General features: G+C 42.6%; 1 protein-coding gene across 2 annotated transcripts; it reads right to left on the minus strand.

Annotated features, from left to right (window-relative positions):
- Positions 1-4,243: 4,243 nt before the first annotated feature.
- LOC134570732 (inducible T-cell costimulator-like) lies at positions 4,244-14,039 on the minus strand. 2 transcript variants are annotated; one of them, XM_063428692.1, is made up of 5 exons: positions 13,912-14,039; positions 9,995-10,348; positions 8,699-8,823; positions 5,931-6,036; positions 4,244-4,758 (listed from the first exon to the last, which is right to left on the minus strand). In XM_063428692.1, exons 1-4 carry the CDS (start codon positions 13,961-13,963, stop codon positions 5,935-5,937), a joined length of 633 nt encoding a protein of 210 aa, XP_063284762.1. In that variant the 5' UTR covers positions 13,964-14,039; the 3' UTR covers positions 4,244-4,758; positions 5,931-5,934. The 2 variants fall into 2 exon arrangements, with proteins under 2 accessions (XP_063284762.1, XP_063284761.1); XM_063428691.1 differs by having other exon boundaries at positions 4,244-4,761.
- Positions 14,040-20,992: the final 6,953 nt, after the last annotated feature.

The raw sequence follows: 20,992 nt of genomic DNA on the forward strand, positions 1-20,992 counted from the left end.
GTTCCGGGGGAGTGTCCTGATGACTACTTCCTGCCTAGATGCTGTAAAAGGCAGTCACTCCCTCGCGGCCGGCCTAGCATGACCGGATAGACCGCGGGGAAGGGAGCCATCAGACCGTCTGGATGGAGGAACAGCTAAGTCTCTACCTCTTTCGGAGGTAGAGACCACAGGTACCCTGACACCAACAGAGGGAAAAAGAGGAAGAACATTCTATATGGACATATTGACATATTATACATTTATGAAATATAGAATATAGAAATATATAATGAGTGGGTTTTTTTTGTTTTGTTTTTATTGCTCCCCTTTTTCCCTCTATTGGTTACAACTCAATTGATTGGTGAATAAAAGAAACATTTAGTGATTCAATATGAATGCAAGGGTGATTTTTATATATTTTTTTATTTAACAAAAGATGCCTACAAACACATTAACCAATCATAACAGAGCATAACCTATAACATGCACAACAGAATCCCAGCAACCCCTCTTTCTTTGCTGGTCCCTCAGACCAGCTAAGTATATCTGCACTACTTATTACATAATTTCTTTGTTTTATTATTGGTCACTTGTACAGCTTTATTTTGCCTTTTCCTTTGACTGTCAGGATGAAAGGCATTTTATTGTTATTTCCTTCTGATTCTTGTACTTCCCACAGTTTTCCCTTCTGTATTCCCCTTGTGTTTCTGTGCGGGAACTGTGGCTCTCAATGGTCTGCCGCTTTGCCTCCTAAAGCCTGGGTTCTGTCTCATCTCTGCCTCGTTTTCTGTGACTGTTTGGTGATCCACCCGGGCTGCTGGGCAAGTGCATTTAGGCCATGTTTGTTTGCACCCCCACACCCGCGGTGGCCATATTTTTGGTGATAGAGTTTTGTCATGGTTCCGAAGTCTAGGAATACCCATTAAGCGGTTAGTGAAGAAGACGGCCTCTCCTCTCTTTACAGTTTCCCATCAGGTGGCAGACTAGTGACTCTTTCCTCCTATGGATGGTTACTGGTTGTGAGTTTGTACATTGTTCTCTTATTTACCTACCTGTTTATCATTTTGCTCCCTTTTCAGGGTTACTTAACCCTGTAGGTTTAGTTCTCAGTGTTTTGGGTGAATAGTTGAACTGTTCAGTGCCTACTGCTGTCATTGTGACACTTGTGTGACCGTACTGCTGGGATTTGCTTGTTTTCGCCCGATTTCCACTGTTGGGCATTCTACTTTAAAGATACAGGATGGGAATTATGGACCTACTTGCCTACCAGGCTTTTCTCTGTAGAGTTCTCTAGCTCCTGGGCTTGGGGATGATGTCTCTCATTTGGCATCTGAGGAATTCCAAGTGTTACTAGACACCACAATGTCAAAGTTCATCAAAAAAGCGCCAATCTCTGCTATGGGGCTTGTCCTCCTCCATACCCCAGTCCATTGCACAGGCATCTATATATGCCCAACAAGCGCCTACATACTCCCACGGTCTTGTTGCGACTAAACATGTTGCTTCCTCACTGAATGATGAAAGGGAGACACCTGTTCAGATAGACAGACCTGACATTGTCAAATAGTGTGATCTCTCCATGCAAAAGAGCCATGCAAATAAGCCAGTTCTTAGAAACAGGCTTGGCCGTGGGAGAGTTATCTGGCTCAGATATTTGTGAGGATGGTGAATCTTATTTAGATTTGTATGGGAAAGCTGCTTCTGAGGAGTCAGACAAATCTACGAAGCTGGCCCGCTTTTTTCGGGTAAGCCTGTTCCTGCTTTTGTGCACCTTTCCAGTAATGTGGGTGGTGGTCTCGTGGACGATCCTGACAGCCTACACCATTTACGTTCTGTAGAGTGGAAGCCTCAGGAGATTATTGCGCAGTATCTAACTTTGTGTAAGGTGTGTAAGACACCATAGGTGGATCCCAGAATAACTACATTTTAAATAAAATTGTCTGGAAACCCAGGAGCCTCAAGTTCGTCCTTAAAAACTGTCAGGATAAACTCCTGGTTTCCCCAGGTCCTGTAACTAAATGATATGAACTTATTGAAGCAGCCAAATCTGGGCACAACAATATGATTTTTGATGTAGCAAAAGCATTTGTATGTTGGGCAGTACCAACACGGCTTTAGCCATGAAATATAGAAAGGCAATCATACTTAAAATCAAACCCAAATTGGTTAATATGCTCATAAATAAACCTAGTGCACCCGCTAAGGGGCTTTTGTTTGGGGAGTCCTTTGTTAAAGACTTAGGTACATTTGTAGCAGCAGCTCACTCCTTCTGTCTCTCCCCCCTGTTACTTGTGCCTTTTCTGCCTCTACAAGCGCGTCACTCTCTATGGCTGGGAGGAGATGACTGGCTGCCACTTGTAAATATAAAGGAACTGACAGTGAGGGTGGGGGTAAATAAATCGACCCAATAAGATCAATAAAAATAGGGCTGCATCACATACAGGAGAGCGACTTGTGTGATTGCATTAGAAAAGTATATATCTGGTATGTGAGCGCTCCAATATAGATAAACAATTAAAAATAATAATGACCACTATAGCTAGCAACACCAAAATGACCACCAAAAATGGAAAAAACAAATAGAGGAACAGGCATATACACCGGGTACATCTATCTAAACAAATATACTGTGAACATATATAAAGTATGTAAAAAACTGGATTTATTGTATAAAAAACAAAACGTAATAATAATAAACAACACCTCAAATGTCCAGATCAAATCTCTACACAGTGGATAGTATGGGGCCCCCTGTTCGTTGTTATTTTCCACAAATAAGCTGATGCTGAGGACTGGAGATGTGCACATAAAAAATAATTAATAAATTCAGATATACAAAATGTATTCCACAGAAAAAATAATGAAGTTAGAGATAGTACCCAAATGGATGCACCGTCTCAAGTGGAGGGAGCTCGTGAACCAACCAAAATACCGGGTCAGGACTAAGGGGGTTGCGATTAGGATGTCCCCAAATGTGAAATCATATCCACACGATATAAAACACTATGGGGATTCACCAAGGCAACTTACCCTGTTCGTCCAACCTTCGGATAAGGTAAACGGGAGCACACCAACTCCAAACAGTGGGAGGTGCAAACGATGCCGTTCCCGCCAGGCCAATCGCCGAAAATCAATGTCCGATCGTGAATGAAGGACCGGATGGGAAAACCAAGTCAATCGGCGGTGTGGTGAAGCAGCAGACAGCACGTCTACGCGTTTCGTCCTTGCTGGAGGACTTTCTCAAGACAACCTATGCTGTCTACAAGCAGAGTATATATACCCTCTCTTGCTCATTATTCAAAGTGGTCATACTTGTTAATTAAAAAGTAAAATAAGAATAAATGTATATATATATATAATGTAGTATATTATTGAAGTGACACAGACTACAATGAAAAATTTTATATAAAATAAAATCGTTACAATTACTAAACAATATCACAAACTTAATTTGAGAAATGTATAAATGAAAATATATGATAGAAATAGAATTGTAATCAGGAAATTTGTAATTGAATAATTAAATATCCATTTTCAAAATACAACAACTTTAGCTTAATGAAGCAGTTTTGGTGTATAGAACATGCCCCTGCAGCCTCACTGCTCAATCCTCTGCCATTTAGGAGTTAAATCCCTTTGTTTATGAACCCTAGTCACACCTCCCTGCATGTGACTTGCACAACCTTCCATAAACACTTCCTGTAAAGAGAGCCCTTTTCAGGCTTTCTTTATTGCAAGTTCTGTTTAATTAAGATTTTCTTATCCCCTGCTATGTTAATAGCTTGCTAGACCCTGCAAGAGCCTCCTGTATGTGATTAAAGTTCAATTTAGAGATTGAGATACAATTATTTAAGGTAAATTACATCTGTTTTAAAGTGAAACCAGTTTTTTTTTCATGCAGGCTCTGTCAATCATAGCCAGGGGAGGTGTGGCTAGGGCTGCATAAACAGAAACAAAGTGATTTAACTCCTAAATGACAGGGAATTGAGCAGTGAAATTGCAGGGGAATGATCTATACACAAAACTGCTTTATTTAGCTAAAGTAATTTAGGTGACTATTGTGTTCCTTTAATAGCACCTAATTACCAATGTAATTTGATTTGCAATACATGTTGTGGATTAGAGTGTAATTATATTTAGATATCAGAACTACATAGATACATTTAAATAAAACAAAACATGCAAGTAATTCTATTCTTTTTTTTCTCCTTTAATTCTTTTTAATTTTTTTTGCTTGCCACATGTACATGATACATAATATCATTTTAATTTCCTGTTTCAGTGCAGTTCCTGTTTAAAATTCAGTTATTGCTGATATACAAAACTAAAAGATGCTTTTAAGAATACATTAAAATGAGTACACACAGGGGAAAATTAAAGTCATTTTTTTCAAACTAAAGTAAAAAAAAAATCCTCCCAGATCACAACGAGGTAGAGTGTTGTTTGGTTTCTTTCAATTTTTTCATGAAAAGACACCATCTACGTCTCAGGCAGGAAATGAGATAATAAATGTGCAAAGTGAAATGGAATGTTCATTTTTTTTTCTCAGTATTTCAAGCCCTTCTTAAGATTGCTTTGTGCTTACATATATATTTATTGCACAACCTAACAAATATAGAGGTTGAGCGAGCCTCCAGTCTTCAGGATAGTTCGTAGTCAATGATGTCTTTAGAGCAGATAAAGCTGTTGGCCACAGTCCATAAAACTATAACGTTTGTCCCAAAGTCATATCACTTGTTGCCCTCTCCGTATCATAAGTTTTCTTCTCAGTATAACCTGCTGCTGAGCAAAAGTTTTATAAACATAGAAAATATGTTTTTATACATTAGAATATTTTAACAAATGCAGGCAATCTGTTTTAATATACATAAATCAATCTATCATAGATATCATAGACAATATGGCCCTGGTGTCTCTGGGCCTGAAGGTGAACCAGTTCAGGCCTAGTATCATCCGTGTGATTTGTTGAATTAGCCTATAGTTTTCCCGCTAGCGGTTCAGTTGGCAGCGATACGGTCCTGGTATCTCTGTTACAGAAGACGTAACAGTTCGGACCTGTGGGAACTTCCGCCAACTTGCCTGGCGAACTTCTACCCTGGGCGTTAGTACTTGTGTCACTAATCCCCGGCAAAACAGGATACACTACAGAGTTGCTCCAGGTATTACAGGATATTCTGTCTAACTAAAAACGGCTATCGATTCTCCTATGAGCGATCACACTATAGCAGTGCACTCAGTCCCGCCTCCCACTGTGCTGGCTAAGCATCTAACTGGCTTGCTAGGTACATTTGCTAATCCCATTAGACATCCTGGCAGGCCAACTGAGACCAAGAGTAACTGAACACATTACATATGCACTATCATTATCATTATTATTATTATTGGTATTTATAAAGTGCCAACTTATAGCACTTTACAATACGCATAGCTGTTCCATTTCCTATGTAATCCTACATGTTACAATAAGGTAGAATACGGATCTACAATGTAACACTGTCTTGAGATCATCATACGCCTGCCCTGCTTCTGCAAGCCAGGATAGTCGCATTATGAGCTAGATACACTATAGTCATTCACCTGCACGCATCCCATTGCTAGCGATGGTAGCAAAATGGCACTGTGAGTTCTCGAATGGAGAAAGGAAAATAGGGCAAATAGGCCATTTGTCACAATATATATATATACATTTCATTTAGACATGTGAATAAAATATATCTAAATCCAATATATTACTAAAATAGCAGGTGCATATATTGATAACTGCTTCAGATAGTAAAAGAAACATTGTCAAGCACAATTTGATGGCTCTTCTTACTACAGATATTATTAGATGATAGACAGACACACAGACAGACAGACACACAGACACACAGACAGAGATAAAAAGATAAATAGTGCTTGTTAAAAATGTCTACCAACACAATTACTTTGCTATAATAACACAGCCATACCTCGTCACACACGGCCTCTGGCAGCGTTAACAGATGCCATTGGCATATATTCATTATTTTGTTCAATGTTCGGTTGTGCATGTGTTTTTACACATTTGCTGCAATGCTGTGAAAACAGAAGAACAGTGAAAATTATTCTCTTGATAGATGCTTTGATAATTTTTATAAATGCCATACTCCAAGGAACATTTCTTTTTTCTTGACATTTGTATGAATGAAAATTTACAATAATGCACTTAAAATGTTGGGCGAATGATTACCCACATGGATTTAAGCAAATGCATTTCGCACATTTACAGAGAATATTTCCCTGATTTATTTGGAGATGCAGATGTATTACTGAGAACTCTGGGGACATTCCATGCTGATATTGACCAGCACTTTCTACTTTACTAAAACACATATTTTTAAATTTGATAAATAATGTTAAGGGTCATGTCATAAAATTGCAAAAAAATGAAACACAAAAAAAAAAACAATGGTACCACAACGCTGGATCAAAAGGATTCGGACAACCAGTGAGTTGCCGAGAAAGCATCAATGTAGACGTGAAATGTGTCCAGCTGTCCTTCATTTTTTTATTGTACTGTTCCCCTCACTTGCTTAGTGTGTCGACTATTTTCTAATATGTATTCTGTGTCACTTTACCCCACTCCCTCTAGCATGTAAGCTAATTGAGCAGGGCCCTCAACCCCTCTGTTCCTGTGTGTCCAACTTGTCTGGTTACAACTACATGTCTGTTCGTCCACCCATTGTAAAGCGCTGCGGAATTTGACGGCGCTCTATAAATATCATAATATTAATAATAATAATAATAATAATAATATGACCCTTTTTTTCTGTCATACATTCATGATTCTTTAAGAAGTTGCCACAAAGAATTGTAAGTATTAGCTGAGTTCGGTCTATATGTTTTTTTTTAATTTGGTAAGTAGTTACACCGCTGATTAAATCAGTTATGCTCGGAAGCCAGTTTAAATATCTATGATTATCACTATTACTCATCACATACTAGATTCTGAGTGTAACGGATGACACCCAGCAAATCTATTTCCCTAGTATCAGTGGAAAGACAGCACAACACTATGCAAACAGCAGGCATATGCATGTCAATTATATCTGCAAACAGTGATAAAGTGTGTAATAAGTACAAAGAGGAAAAAAATAAAAGAGGCCATCTTAATATGCAATAGGAAAGATCCAATCAGCTCTCTTACATTGACATGTCTGATGTTCCCTCCAAGCTAAATAAATGAACAAACAAACAAACTGTGATGCCCCCTGGAACATCTCCCCATAAAATAAAAAAAAATAGGAGAGGCTCAGTGAGTGGTTTCTACTCATTTTCCACCCACATAGGCTTTATCTCCATTTATCACTCAATTTGCCAGATCTGCATGTCCCCATTGTTTCTTCCCCTCTCTCCCAAGTCTCATTTAAAGGAACATTAAAAACACCTTAACCACTACAATTCACTGTTGTGGTTATGGTGTCAGACGTTCCCTGGCACTCCCCGCTTGTAGGAAGCCAAACTGTTTTAGAATGGTTTGACTTCTTAACTAGGGTGCACTTGACGCCTCCCCCACTACCATCCCAGGAAACTAAAGTTCCAAAGAAGGAACTTCTGTTGACTCTCTTGATCTAAACTTAGCTCATTGGCTAAGTGTGTCAGCTGATTGCTTTAAAGGGACACTATAGTCACCAAAACAACTTTAGCTTAATGAAGCCGTTTTGGTGTATAGATCATGCCCCTGCAGTCTAACTGCACAATTCTTTACCATTTAGGAGTTAAATCACTTGTTTATGCAACCCTAGACACACATCCCTGCTTGTTACTTACTCTTCCTGTAAAGAGTCATCTAATGTTTATACTTCCTTTATTGCAAATTCTGTTTAATGTAGAATCTCTTATCTCCTGCTCTGTTAATAGATTGCTAGACGCTGATGGTGTCTCCTGTGTATGGTTAAAGTTCAAAGTCACAGCCAGGGGAGGTGTGTCTGGGGCTGCTTGAACAGAAACAAAAGTGGTTTAACTCCTTAATTGCAGTGAATTGAGCATGATTCATTTACCAAAACTGGTTCATTAAGTAGTTTTGGTGACTATAGTGTCCCTTTAATGATCCCAGCCAAACTAGCACCATTGGTAACAGTGTTGCTTTAAATACACTCGTGAACAGGTCCAGTGCAAGAATCTTTGGCTCCCGATGCTCCCAAAGCGGCCAACTGTGCCACCTTATAGTTGCGCCGGCCCAGTTCTTTAAGTTAGATTGTAAGTAAGTGTGTTTCGATTGAACTCTTGGATATTTATTTCAGTCTGAACTGTAATTCATTAGAAATTAGGCCGATTGGATGATCCGTCAAATTCCCAAACTCCAAGCCAAAATGTATGCAAATCACAAACCAACTGAAACAGACAATGACACAATGAAATGATTGATGACTAGGGAACAGTCACTGAGTGACCAATATATGAGCAATAGCGGGAGAAAAAGAGGAATGGTAAAATAATAAAATCTTTATTTATATATTATATATTTATTGATATCTAAATAAATAAATACAGATTTGCTTACTGCTCCACCTCTTTTTTTCCTCTTTTGGTTACATTTTCTAACTTGATCAGTGTACTGCAATATATATATATATATATATATATATATATATATATATATATATATATATATTATTTTATGTCTATATTTTGCAGTACACTGATTGGCTACTATTTTAGCCCACATATCTACTTACCTAATAAACAACATACATACCTTTCTTTGAATGAATAGGTATAGAATTCCAACCAAACAGAGAAAAGTTAGTGTTGCCAGTCCAGCAAAACTCCAGATAAAATATTGTGTCACTGAGCCTGCACTGCAGTCCTGTAACAAGGAATCTAAAATAAAATATTAACATGTTTCGTGAATACTGAAACTTTGCAATACAAGGCCAAAAGATACGTCAATTCAAGATAAAGCATAAACCATGGTCTGTACATACGCATATTAGCAGCGGCGTACATACCACGGTCGCAGGGGTCGCAGCTGCGACCGGGCCTGTCTCTCCAGGGGGCCCGGCCGCCCTGCGGACCCCTGCGACCGGGTACCAGCTGCCACGTTTTGCGGCCCTGGCCCCTGCGGCAAACGGCCGGGCCCATCTTTCAAGGGGTCCATCGGGTGGCCCATGCTGTCAGGGCAACCTGATAGATATGGATTATCTGGGGGCCCAGTCAGCACTGGGCACGTTAACAGCGCGACCGGGCCCCCTGGATGATATCACTGTTGGGAGGAAGTGACTCCCCAGTCACTCCTCCCAGCTATCAGAACCCGCGCGGGAGGAAGGAGGAGGGAGTCCCCACTGGACCCCAGGGAAAGTCACAAAAGGTAGGAAACAGGAAACATTTTGTATATGTGTGTGTCTGTGTCTCTGTTTGTATGTGTGTGTCTCTGTATGTGTGTGTGTCTGTGTCTCTGTATGTGTGTGTGTGTCTGTGTCTCTGTATGTGTGTTTGTGTCTCTGTATGTATGTGTGTGTGTCTCTGTGTGTGTCTTTGTGTGTGTGTTTATGTATGTGTGTGTCTCTGTATGTGTGTGTGTCTGTGTCTCTGTATATGTGTGTGTATGTGTATGTGTCTGTGTCTCTGTATGTGTATGTGTCTGTGTCTCTGTATGTGTATCAGGGTGTCTGTCAGTGAATGTGTGTGTGTGTCAGTGAATGTGTGTGTATGTCAGTGAATGTGTGTGTCTGTCAGTGCGTGTGTGCATGTCTCTCACTGTGTGTCCGAGTGAGTGTGTGTGTGTCTGTCAGTGTATGTCTGTGAGTGAGTGTGTATCTGTTAGTGAGTGTGTGTGTGTCTGTCAGTGAACATGTGTGTTTGCCAGTGTGTCAGTCAGTGAACGTATGCCACTGTATGTGAATCTGAGAGTGTATCCCTGTCAGTGAATGGGTGTGTCAGAGTGTGTCTGTCAGTCAAACACACTCATATCCAAAATACACCACTGCTGACCCTGGTTACGGGGAATACAACATGAGTCATGCTTTTATCAACATTGCTGATTATTCCTTACCATGGATATAAATGTATGTCTCATTTGTAATAGTGTCTACGTAGGGAGCAGGAGAAAAATTCTGAAGTCGGCAACTGTAACTATCTGTGTGGCTAACACTAAGATTGAAAATAGTTAGAGCGATGGTGCTTTCATTGGTTTTCCGAATATAACAAGGAGCTTGGTCGACCCAGTTGTAGAGTTTGGTGTCCATTCCGTTGGTGTACGCAACGCACACTGGATGTCTCTCTTCCCCCTTCAGCAAGGTTAGGTTAAACTTAGAGTGTGGAGGTGGGGTATGTTGGCATGGAATGTTGGCATGACCGTGACGGAATGCAATGATTACCTTTGAATTATTTTTCTTTGGGGATTGTGCTGGAATGAGAAAGACAATAAAACAATTATTTGTAAGGGTTCTGTACCCTCCGAATCATGTTCATATTTATAATTTATTTGATCCCCCCCTTCTTGTCTATTACCTGTGGCTAGGGAAGGGGGACATTACACTACCTGATGGTCCGGTGGCATTGTGCATGCTGCCAGGCTTCCAGGAGCATGCATTGTGAAGAGGGTGCCTAGCAAATACCATCTTCAGCTATTGGCAGCTCCTCTCTCCAACTTTCGCAAACCCGGCCTGCGGCTGCATGGAGGGCTCACGTGGTATCCCGCGGCAGTGCTCTGATGCCCGGGGGCTTGCTAGAGTTTGAGAAAGGAGCTGCTGGAATGGAAGCTAATGAAGGCATTTGCTGGGCTCCCTCTTCACTGTACATGCATCCAGGGGCCTGCAGGGGCACATATATATATATATATATATATATATATATATATATATATATATATATATATATCAATAATTGCTAAATGTATTTGCACATTGGTAATGTGGGGTCCAGGCTCATCGGGCCACTGGTCAGCCTAGATCGCATACAGCAGCATTGGCTGTTCCCCCCTGATACCAGTCCTGGCTGGCAAGTTATTTTGTCTTGAGCCTGCCCTGGTCTGATAGCTGATTAGATTTGTTAACCTGACTTAGGAATACACTCTATTCAAACGCTGGGGTCTGAAGAACCATGAAAGGGTTAAAAAGTGTTGTTGCTTATAATATTTTCCTTGGCAGGCATTATTCTTCTGCTTATGCAAAATACACCTGAGATTCCTGCCTTTAATCTTCCTACTTACTGTGAAATGACTTCATAACACCCACAGCTCGACAACAGGAAAGGAAATATTGCAGGTAAGCACTTATTTTACTTTCCTTTTGTATAGCAAATCTTTAAGTCTAATGATGGTATCTCCAAATAAAATTGATCCTAAACAAATCCTTCTAAATAACTGTTGTCCAATGAATTTCTCTGTAAAACCCTGCATTTTGTGACAAAAACCAGTAAAAGATGAATGGGTCTCTAAACTAGTGGCCCAATATCAAATAGAAAAGCACAATGAAGAGAAGGATTGTTATATAGGACAGACTAGACATTTGTCAGATTTTAGAAGCAGTACTGAGGATGAACAGCCTATTGAAGGTCTGCCGAGGAAAGGAGATTTCACATATTTATTGTCTCTGACTGCAGGTGGTGGGAGTTTTCCTTTGTGTAAGTAATGATGTGGCCATGTTAAATATATATGAATAACAGGGTGTGTTTACTCTGAGACTGGAGTATGTACTGAAAGTGGGCGAGTACTCTAAGCAAAACCTCCCAACTTTGGGAGAAAAAATGCTTAGAGGAGGCATGACTTTGTTGCTACTTGTATTTCTGGTGACACAGGAGCCTGTCCTAACTAAAGAAGGGGCATTCACACTAGGCTGACTGGTCATTGCGCTGGCCAACTCCGCCCAGAGGTGGACATCAGAGGACAATCTTTAGGGTGGTGGGACAGGAGTCTGAAGTCAGAACTATTCGATGGTTTTCTGTAAACTGTTTGTGAAGAATATGTGTAACAGCGACAGCGAGCTAGATATGTGGGAGATTATTTGCGTGTGCTAGTAGCCTGAGTGTGTTTTATTGTGAGTTGTATGACTATTAGTGTGATCTGAGAATGTGTGAGATGAGTTTGTTGTGAGTGTGCATGGTGCATTTAAAGAGAAACTGTCACTTCTTGGAAAATGAAATAATTAAATAAAACATTGAATATCAACTTGCAAGCTTTTCTTTGATGTAATGCTCTGTTTTCGCTACATATGATTAACTTGTGTTAAGGATTTAGGAATCAACATCTTAATCCAGGCACAGCCATGCCGTCCAACAATAGGAGGTAAGGCATTGGAATGGACGCACCAAGGAACGGTAGCAGGACAGGACGTAGAAATCAGGACTGTCCCCACAAAAGTGGGACAGTTGGGAGGGCTGTATTTCATTATAGGAGATGAAACAAGAGATACTGTTGTACGTATGCTATGTGCGAAGAGTTTGTGAGATTAGTATGTATGTATTCATTTTAGCTGCATATGTATGAGATTAGTTTGTTAAACAAGTGTAATGTGTTCGAGGGAGCTATGTATGTGTACGATAAATGTGTTTATTAATCTGCATTATTTTATATCCTATTATATCCTGTTAAATTAAATTTAAAAAAAAAAAAAAAACACCAGAACTAACTATTTAACTGCCTCTGTTGGGTTTTATGTGGTATAAAGTCTCATTTAAAAAAAACAAAACAGAAAAGTAATATAGAAAGGTTGTGTGTATGTACATGCATAATAGAGCATGTACCGTTGGAAAATACTGTTGTAGCGAGGCGTAGGAGATATTATAATTCCAGAGATGGCATTGATTTCCTTTAATAGATTGTGTACCATTTTCGAATCTTAGATATTTGTTCATAATTTCAAAAACTGTATATCACATTTTTGTATGTATTACGTAGATTGCATGTTTTTCATCACTCAAGCTGCTATAGAATGTAACTCCCATCATCCTCAGTCAAACACTGACATACATAGGCATAGGACAACATTTCAGGTTGTATGCAATTCCATAAAAAAATGTCTACAGCTTGTGATGATTTAAGTATAGAAATCTAAACCACTTGTTATGATTTAAATGTTCACAATTAATGGGGGAATTAATATGGCCCAAATCTCTGAATTCACATGGCTTAAAATGATTAGAATTAAATTTAAAAAACCCAAAAACATTTTGTGAAACAAATTTCAAACATGCATTGATCATCCACGATCAAATCTTGGGTGGAATAGACCACATTACATTCTATTTAACTTTTCAGGAGCTATATACATTTATTTAGTGGCTACTGTGGTTATGTGTAGATCCCAAATATTTAAATCTACAATTACACATTAGACACAGTAATAACATGGCTATCTGTTAAAGAGTGGTCTGAATTATTTAGAGCAGGCTTGTCAAAATGAACCACACTTAGACCACAACTCTAAATTCCTTTTGACAACCAATTACTTGCAGAGCATTGTAGGGGTTTTAGTACAACAAGAATATGACCGCCACAATTTGACAACTCTAATTTAGAAAAAGGATGTTCTAAAATCCTATCAAAGTTGTTCACTATTGTAAGAACTTAAAGTAAATTTCAGGTTTAAGGCCAAAGTGGTCTATCTGGTAGCATAGCTGCCTTAGAACATTTTTCTGGTTCGGCTTCTTTTACCTTGAATTTGAAATTGTATTGAATTCTCACTCTAGTATATAACTCATATATCTTAGGGCACAATATTTTTTTTTTTTTACTTCGTTGTCATACATCAAGCTAAATGATTAAAAATGCACTAAGTTTCCTTTCAAGAAGTAAATCTTGTGTGCACATACATGTTACTTTCAAAGATGCATTTTGTTTAACCACTTCAAAAGTTAAAACATGTCCATATAATCTAATTTGGCACACTACTTCAATTATGTTATCTCCCAGTGCTCTATGTAACATTTAACATACAGAAATTATTGGAATATAAGTATATAGTGACTTACCATTGTGCAGATGGACAAACAGAAGAAGGGAGCCTATCATTTTAAACATCATGCTGGTTCATAAATCATAAGCTATGTACGCTTTGATTAAGCTTCCTTTCTGACTCCAATAACAACCAGTACCTGAGTTGACTGTCACTTTGTGGAGGTGGCTTATTTCAGAATAAGGTTTTATCGACAACGGAAAAATATTCGTCAGCATTTTCTTTATATTTACTTCTGACGTGGTTTAAGAAAAACACAGACAGGTTTAGGATTGTATATATCTTAATTTCCAGTTATTTGATGTAAGTGAGGTCATAAATAGTGAAAAAATTTCCTACTTTGAGTTTAAGAGAAATATTCCTTTTTAAAGCAGACTTTTTTCACTTTAGTTATTTGTATCAAACATGATAAAGTATGTGTTCTGCACATTCTTAGGTTAGTAAAAATGTACCCACTTAATGATAAATGTATCCCCAACACACCAAGCCAATCTGTGCTCATCTCTTTTTTTATGTGAAATAATGCACAGGACTAGTGCTAGTTAAATAGCTACACTGAGTAACTGAGTTCCATTTAGTCTTGTTCTACCTGGACCCCACTTTAATTTTATCATATTGGGCTAAATGCTAACAGAGTCAGGGCTGCCATCAGAAATATTGGGGCCCCTTAAATAGCTCAAGGCATAGGCCCCTCGTACCGGACTCTCTTAATCCCCGCTGACAAGGATAAGTAAAGTGGATGCATTGTGTTTGTGTCATGTCCCCTTTCACACCCAGCAACCCCACGTCCCCCTCTTACACCCTGCAGACCCAAATCTCCTTGCACGCCTGGCAGCCCTACGTTCCCTCTCACACCCTGCAGCCCCACGTCCACTCTCAAACACTGCTGCTCCCGTCCCCCTGTCACACACTGCAGCCCTATGTCTCCTTCTCGCACCCTAAAGCCACACCCTGAAGTCCACCTCTGACTTTCTAGATCTCCTTTCCCCCTACACAACATCCCTTATCCTCTGCCCCGCAGAAAGTCCCTATCTCCTCCCACTACACATAAGCTGCCCTGAGGGGCAATCAAGTCATTGGTGATGATACAACATGCACCCTCACGGGCAGCGGCCCTCCTAGTCCGGTACTGTTTGTGTGTGTGTGTATATAGTGGATGAAGTGTGTCTGTGTGTGTGCATAGTGAATGCAAGGTGTATATGTACAGTATATGTATAATGGATGCAGAATATGTGCAAGTTTAGTGGGTGCAGGGTGTCTAGTGCAGGGATAGGCAACCTTTTATTATTATTATTATTATTATTATTATTATTATGATATTTATAGAGCGCCATCAAATTCCGCAGTGCTTTACAATGGGTGGACAAACAGACATGTAGTTGTAACCAGACAAGTTGGACACACAGGAACAGAGGGGTTGAGGGCCCTGCTCAATGAGCTTACATGCTAGAGGGAGTGGGGTAAAATGACACAAAAGGTAAGGATAGTATTGGACTAGTGACAGTTGCAGATGAGGAATTAGTTGGGAGCAATTAACAGTTTAATTGATATGCTTTTAGTAGTACTGTACTAAAACAAGGTCTTGAAGTCCCTTGGCGTGCTGGTACTATTTTTTTTTTTTATTTGAGATGTGTGTTACTGTATTCTGCTTGTGTTATTTATGGTTGCTACAGCTACTTTGAAACATTGTATTTGTGTGTATGTGGACTGTTATATTGTATATGTTCATGTGTTGCTTGTGGTATTGTGTGTGATACCTATGAATGTGGGCTGTGTATGGAGACTGCTTGTGGAATTGTGTGTCTGGATGATATGTCACTGTAGCAGATTGTATTAAGGCTGTCCTTAGGAATTCGTATTGAAATGTATTTGTGTAATTGTTTCCCTGTATAACTGTGAAGTGTATGTAAATTTCGTATGATTGTTCGGTAGTTTCATACGAATGAAACTGCTGAACCATCAGACCACCCCAGTGAGAAGTGTGTGCCTCGTTAAGTGTTCACACTCTGCAAACTGCAGCTTAATTGATAAATTATATGTGCCTGTGTGGTCGCCGTTCGGCATACGAACCACGTGCGGCGGCCATCTTACGCATGAAAATCTCAGCGGTGTTTGGTCCTAGAGTGTCTGGAACTCAAATCGGACACTCAAACAACCGAACACCGCTGAGACCTCCAGAGCTCCATAACTCACGAACGGAGGGACTAGTCTGCCCCCGTTCGGTAAAATCAATGTCCCGAACAAGGGAATTAATATAGTTACATAGTTACATAGTTACATAGTTAGATAGCTGAAAAGAGACTTGCGTCCATCAAGTTCAGCCTTCCTCACATTTGTTTTTTGCTGTTGATCCAAAAGGCAAAAAAAAAAACCCAGTTTGAAGCACAATTTTGCAACAAGCTAGGACAAAAAATTCCTTCTTGACCCCAGAATGGCAGTCAGATTTATCCTTGAATCAAGCAGTTATTACCCTACATTGAAAGATTATATCCTTGAATATTCTGTCTTTGCAAGTATGCATCTAGTAGCTGTTTGAACATCTGTATGGACTCTGATAAAACCACTTCTTCAGGCAGAGAATTCCACATCCTGATTGTTCTTACAGTAAAAAACCTTTCCTTTGCCTTAGACGAAATCTTCTTTCTTCCAGTCTAAACGCATGGCCTCGTGTCCTATGTAAAGTCCGGTTTGTGAATAGATTTCCACACAATGGTTTGTATTGGCCCCGAATATATTTGTATAATGTTATCATATCCCCTCTCAGGCGACGTTTTTCTAAACTAAATAGGTTTAAATTTGTTAACCTTTCAAACGGAAGATTAGCTGTGGATGGCAGGTATTTCTATGTATTTTAACTCCTGAACAGAGACCGACCGCAAGGCCAAAACACATGGAGCCTTTTCCAGATACCACCTCGTGTGCGGTCGGTCAAATTACACCCTCCACCTAACTCCCGAACCCGTGGTCCGATCTGGGTGAATTTTGGATATGTTAGTCACCCAGATCAGGGCTACCAGGGGGTACCCAAAGTATTATTCTAACTGTTTGTTTTGGGGTATATCCAGAATTCGGGGAAAAGTACAGTATGTTTAATAGGATTATGTGTCACACTTAGGGGAGGAGATGTGTGGGAGGTAACTGTTACATTATTGGCTACTGGACTAATTATGGTGAATCCCTCCCTTGCATGGGAGAATGCTTTAAAAGGAGGTTGTGTGGATTAAAAGTTAGTTCTGCTCCTGATGCTGTGTGTCGTCCAGTCATTGGGATCTGTATTGGGATATTCGTGGATTACCTTGCTTGCTGTGATTATTACTCTATGGTATTTTTATTACTTGTTCCTGAGCCTCACTGGTGGAGTTAACCTGTGAAAGACCAGCTCTCCGCTACAGTCACATTGTGTGTTTGGTGTTGTGTGTATGTGTGTGGCTGCTTGTGGTATTGCATATGAGAGGCTGCGTGTGGGGTTGTCTGTGTGTATGTGGATTGCCAGTAATGTTGTGTTATTCTGCAACTCTGTGTATATCTAGCAGTATGGGTGGCTTCTCTGGGGTCCAGTGGCATGCGGGCTGGCCAGGTACTGGTTAAGGTCAGGAGCTGTGATAGCTGCTGAGGGCTGCTCTACTTCAGAGCGATTCCTGTTCAGAAGTGCAGGAAGAAGTGATCTGAGATCACTTACTCTGGGTGCTGCAACGCATACTAGTTTGAGGATTGCCCTCACCACCTGCAGGCTGTATTAGCAGATATCTGAATCTCACTGGGACTCCTGATAGGTCAGAGTCTGTTTGACTCTGGCAGCCTTGTGTGCCATGCAAAGGCATCTTGAGTGCCATGCATGGCACATGTGCCATAGGTTGCTGACCCCTGGTCTAGCGGATACAGTGTGTGTGTGTGTGTGTAGTGGATGCATTATGTATGCAGTGGAAGGAGTGTGTAGTGGATGTAAGATGTATGTTGTGGGTGCAGTGTATGTGTAGTGGGTGCAAGGTGTGTGTGTAGTGGTTGAAGTATGTGTGTGGTGGAAGGAGTTTGTGTATGCAATGGCGTACCTATAGTGGTCACAGGTGTCACAACTGAGACCAGGTCAATCACTCCAGGGGGCTCGGCCACCCTGTGGACCCCTGCAACCGGCATAAATTCAGAGCAAGTGCCCAGCCGCACCAGCCAAGGACATGTAGTTGCCGGGTGACCAGCAGGAGGGGAGTACACAGTGCCCCCCTTCTGCCAGTCACTGTATCTAATGTGGCTGAGTGGACCACTGTCTGACAGGAAGTGTTTACTGAGGGGGCACTTCTTGTCAGAATGGGTAACGCGGTCTGCTTGGCTAAACTACATGGAGGTAAGGGGATGGGAGAGGGACACATGGAGGACTGAGGTAGGAAAGGAGGCACATGTAGAGGCTGGGGGCGTAGGAGACACATAAGGGAAGAGACACGTGGAGGAGCTGGAAGGGGGAGAATAAGACACATGGAGGAGCTGAGGGGGGGAGACACATGGGAGAGCTGAGACACATGGAGGGTCTGGGGGGTGAGACACATGGAGGAGCTGGGGGGAGAGGAGCTGGGCAAATGAGACACATGGAGAGGGGCTGGGGCAAATGAGACCCATGGAGAGGGGCTGGGGCGAATGAGACACATGGAGGGGTTGCTGAAGAATGAGATACATTGAGGGGCTGAGGGGAATGAGGCACATGGAGGGGCTGGGGGGAATGAGACATATGGAGGGGCTGGGGGAATGAGACACATGGAGCAGATGGAGGATGACACACATGGAGGAGATGGGGGGAATAAGACTCGTAGAGGGGATGAGGTAGAGAATGAGACACATGAAGATGATTGGCTGAGAGAATGAAACACCTGGGGGGATGAGACACATGAGGGGGGCCCAGGGAAAGTTTTGCGATGGGGCCCGGTGGTTTATACTTACGCCTCTGTGTGTGTGTAGTGGATGGAGTATGTGTGTAGTAGATGCAAGGTGTGTGTAGTGGATACAAAGTGTGTGTGTACCGGATGTAGTGTGTGTGTAGTGGAATGCAGTATGTGTGTGTAAAGTGGAGACAGTATGTAGCCAGGAAGGAGGGACATTACACACCCTGGTGGTCTGGTGGCACAGTGCAGGCTCCGGTTTAATTGTATACTGAAGACGGGGCTGAGACACCATGTTGCACCTTGCAAGCCTGGCATGTGTACTGCGCGAAGAGTTGCCATGGCAACCTGCGACAGTGCTCAGACAGTGAGGGATCATGAGAGGACACTGCTGGAGGTGGAGTCAGGAGTCTCCTAGGCCCCCTTTACATTATACTATCCAGCAGCAGCAGTACATATACATAGCGATACTGGCTATAAATATATATATATGAGGGGGCGTGGCCTGGACGCCGAGAGTAATGGCAGCATAATCTGTGAGCTCCCCGCTGGCTCCGCTTAAATCTTCGCTAAACAACGTGTCGGACCCCACGATGGGGAAATCTCAAAGAGCAACACAAGCCGCCAGATCTGCCGACACCCCGAGGGGGTCCCCAGCACCGTCAATCAGGCAATACCTCACCACACCGGCCGACCTCACCTCACAGGCCTCTAACGACTCCGAGGCCGCGGATCCCGCTCCAACACCTACCTGGGGGGGGGGACCCTGCCCCACATGGGACACCATCGATGCCCCCGGAATGGATGGTAATGCTAAGTAACCTCCTGACCAAGGCAGACCTGAGGGAGGCCAACAAGGCCCTGCAACGCTCCATCACGGAGGAATTACATGCCATGAGGGAGGACCTGCAAGGTCTCACTCACAGAGTCTCGCAACTGGAGGCAGACTCCGACCACGCACAATCGGTGCAAACGGCGAACTCGGACACCATTAACAAACAAACAGCCCAACTTAAACAGATGGCCCACCATATCGAAGACCTCGATAACAGAGGCAGAAGGCAAAATATCAGAGTCAGGGGTGTCCCCGAAAGCTCGACCGCCCCAGAACCGGTGAAGGAGATTTTAACAGGCCTCTTCAACAAAATCCTTGACAGGCCGGAGGCTTCAAACATTGAGTTCATAAGAGCCCACAGGGCGCTTCGCCCTAAGGGGAATCCAGAAGACCCCCCCAGAGACATTATCTGCTGCCTGGCCAGCTTCCCACTCAAAGAGGAGATCCTCCAACGGGCCAGGGAGATGGACCGTATCCCTCTGAACGGAGCCGCGATACAGCTATTCCCAGACCTCTCCCCAGCGACATTGGCCTACCGCAGGGCCATGCGCCCGCTTACGAGGGCCCTGCAAACCAACAAACATCGCTACCGCTGGACATTCCCAACCGGATTACAAATTTTCACACCAACGGGCCCCATCCTGGTGCGAGAGGCAGAGGACCTACCAGAACTGATCCGGGAACTGCAGCTCCCTCCGATCCAGATGCCATGGCCGGACCCGCTGGCATTTTATCTACCTGCCACAATTGCCCATTTGCCTCAACAGAGACCGCAGAGACAAAGACGGGGCCGACAACAGGCGATGCGCCCGTCCGGGGCCACAATGTAGAAAGCCTTGTACGCCGCCCGGGCCCCGCTGGGGTCCAGGGCCCGCCCACGCCCTACTCACCCGAGCTAAGGTATCACTCTCCACAGGCACCCAGCCACCATGTGCCAACTCACCCTGGCACTCATCAGGCACCCCAGAGACCAACCGGGTGCAGGACGGAGGGTTAGGACTATCTGGCCCACCAACCCTTCAACTTAGACTTACACCGCTGGTAGACTAACATGGACTGGTGAGGGCCGCAAGGCCTCCTGGGGGGGGGGAAGGAGGGGGGGAGGGGGGGGGTCTGTGCCCCCATCCGGGCCGGGTCGGGGGCTCCCCACTCCGCTGCGTGACGACCCTTGCAGGAGAGCACGCGAGGGGGGCGCCCTCGGCTGGGCTGGGGGGGGCCCGGGTCCCCGGGAAAAGGAAATGCAGGCCTACACGGCCGACTAACACAGGATAATATTGCCTGGGCGTTGAAGCTGACAGGAATGGGGGGAGGGGGTGGGCCCCACGGGGGTAATGGGCACATAATGCCGGGCTGGGACAAGGCCCAAGACACTGCAGGTTACCCTTTCCCCTCATTTA

Source organism: Pelobates fuscus, chromosome 8 (assembly GCF_036172605.1).
Source record: "Pelobates fuscus isolate aPelFus1 chromosome 8, aPelFus1.pri, whole genome shotgun sequence".
NCBI classification, from domain to species: domain Eukaryota; kingdom Metazoa; phylum Chordata; class Amphibia; order Anura; family Pelobatidae; genus Pelobates; species Pelobates fuscus.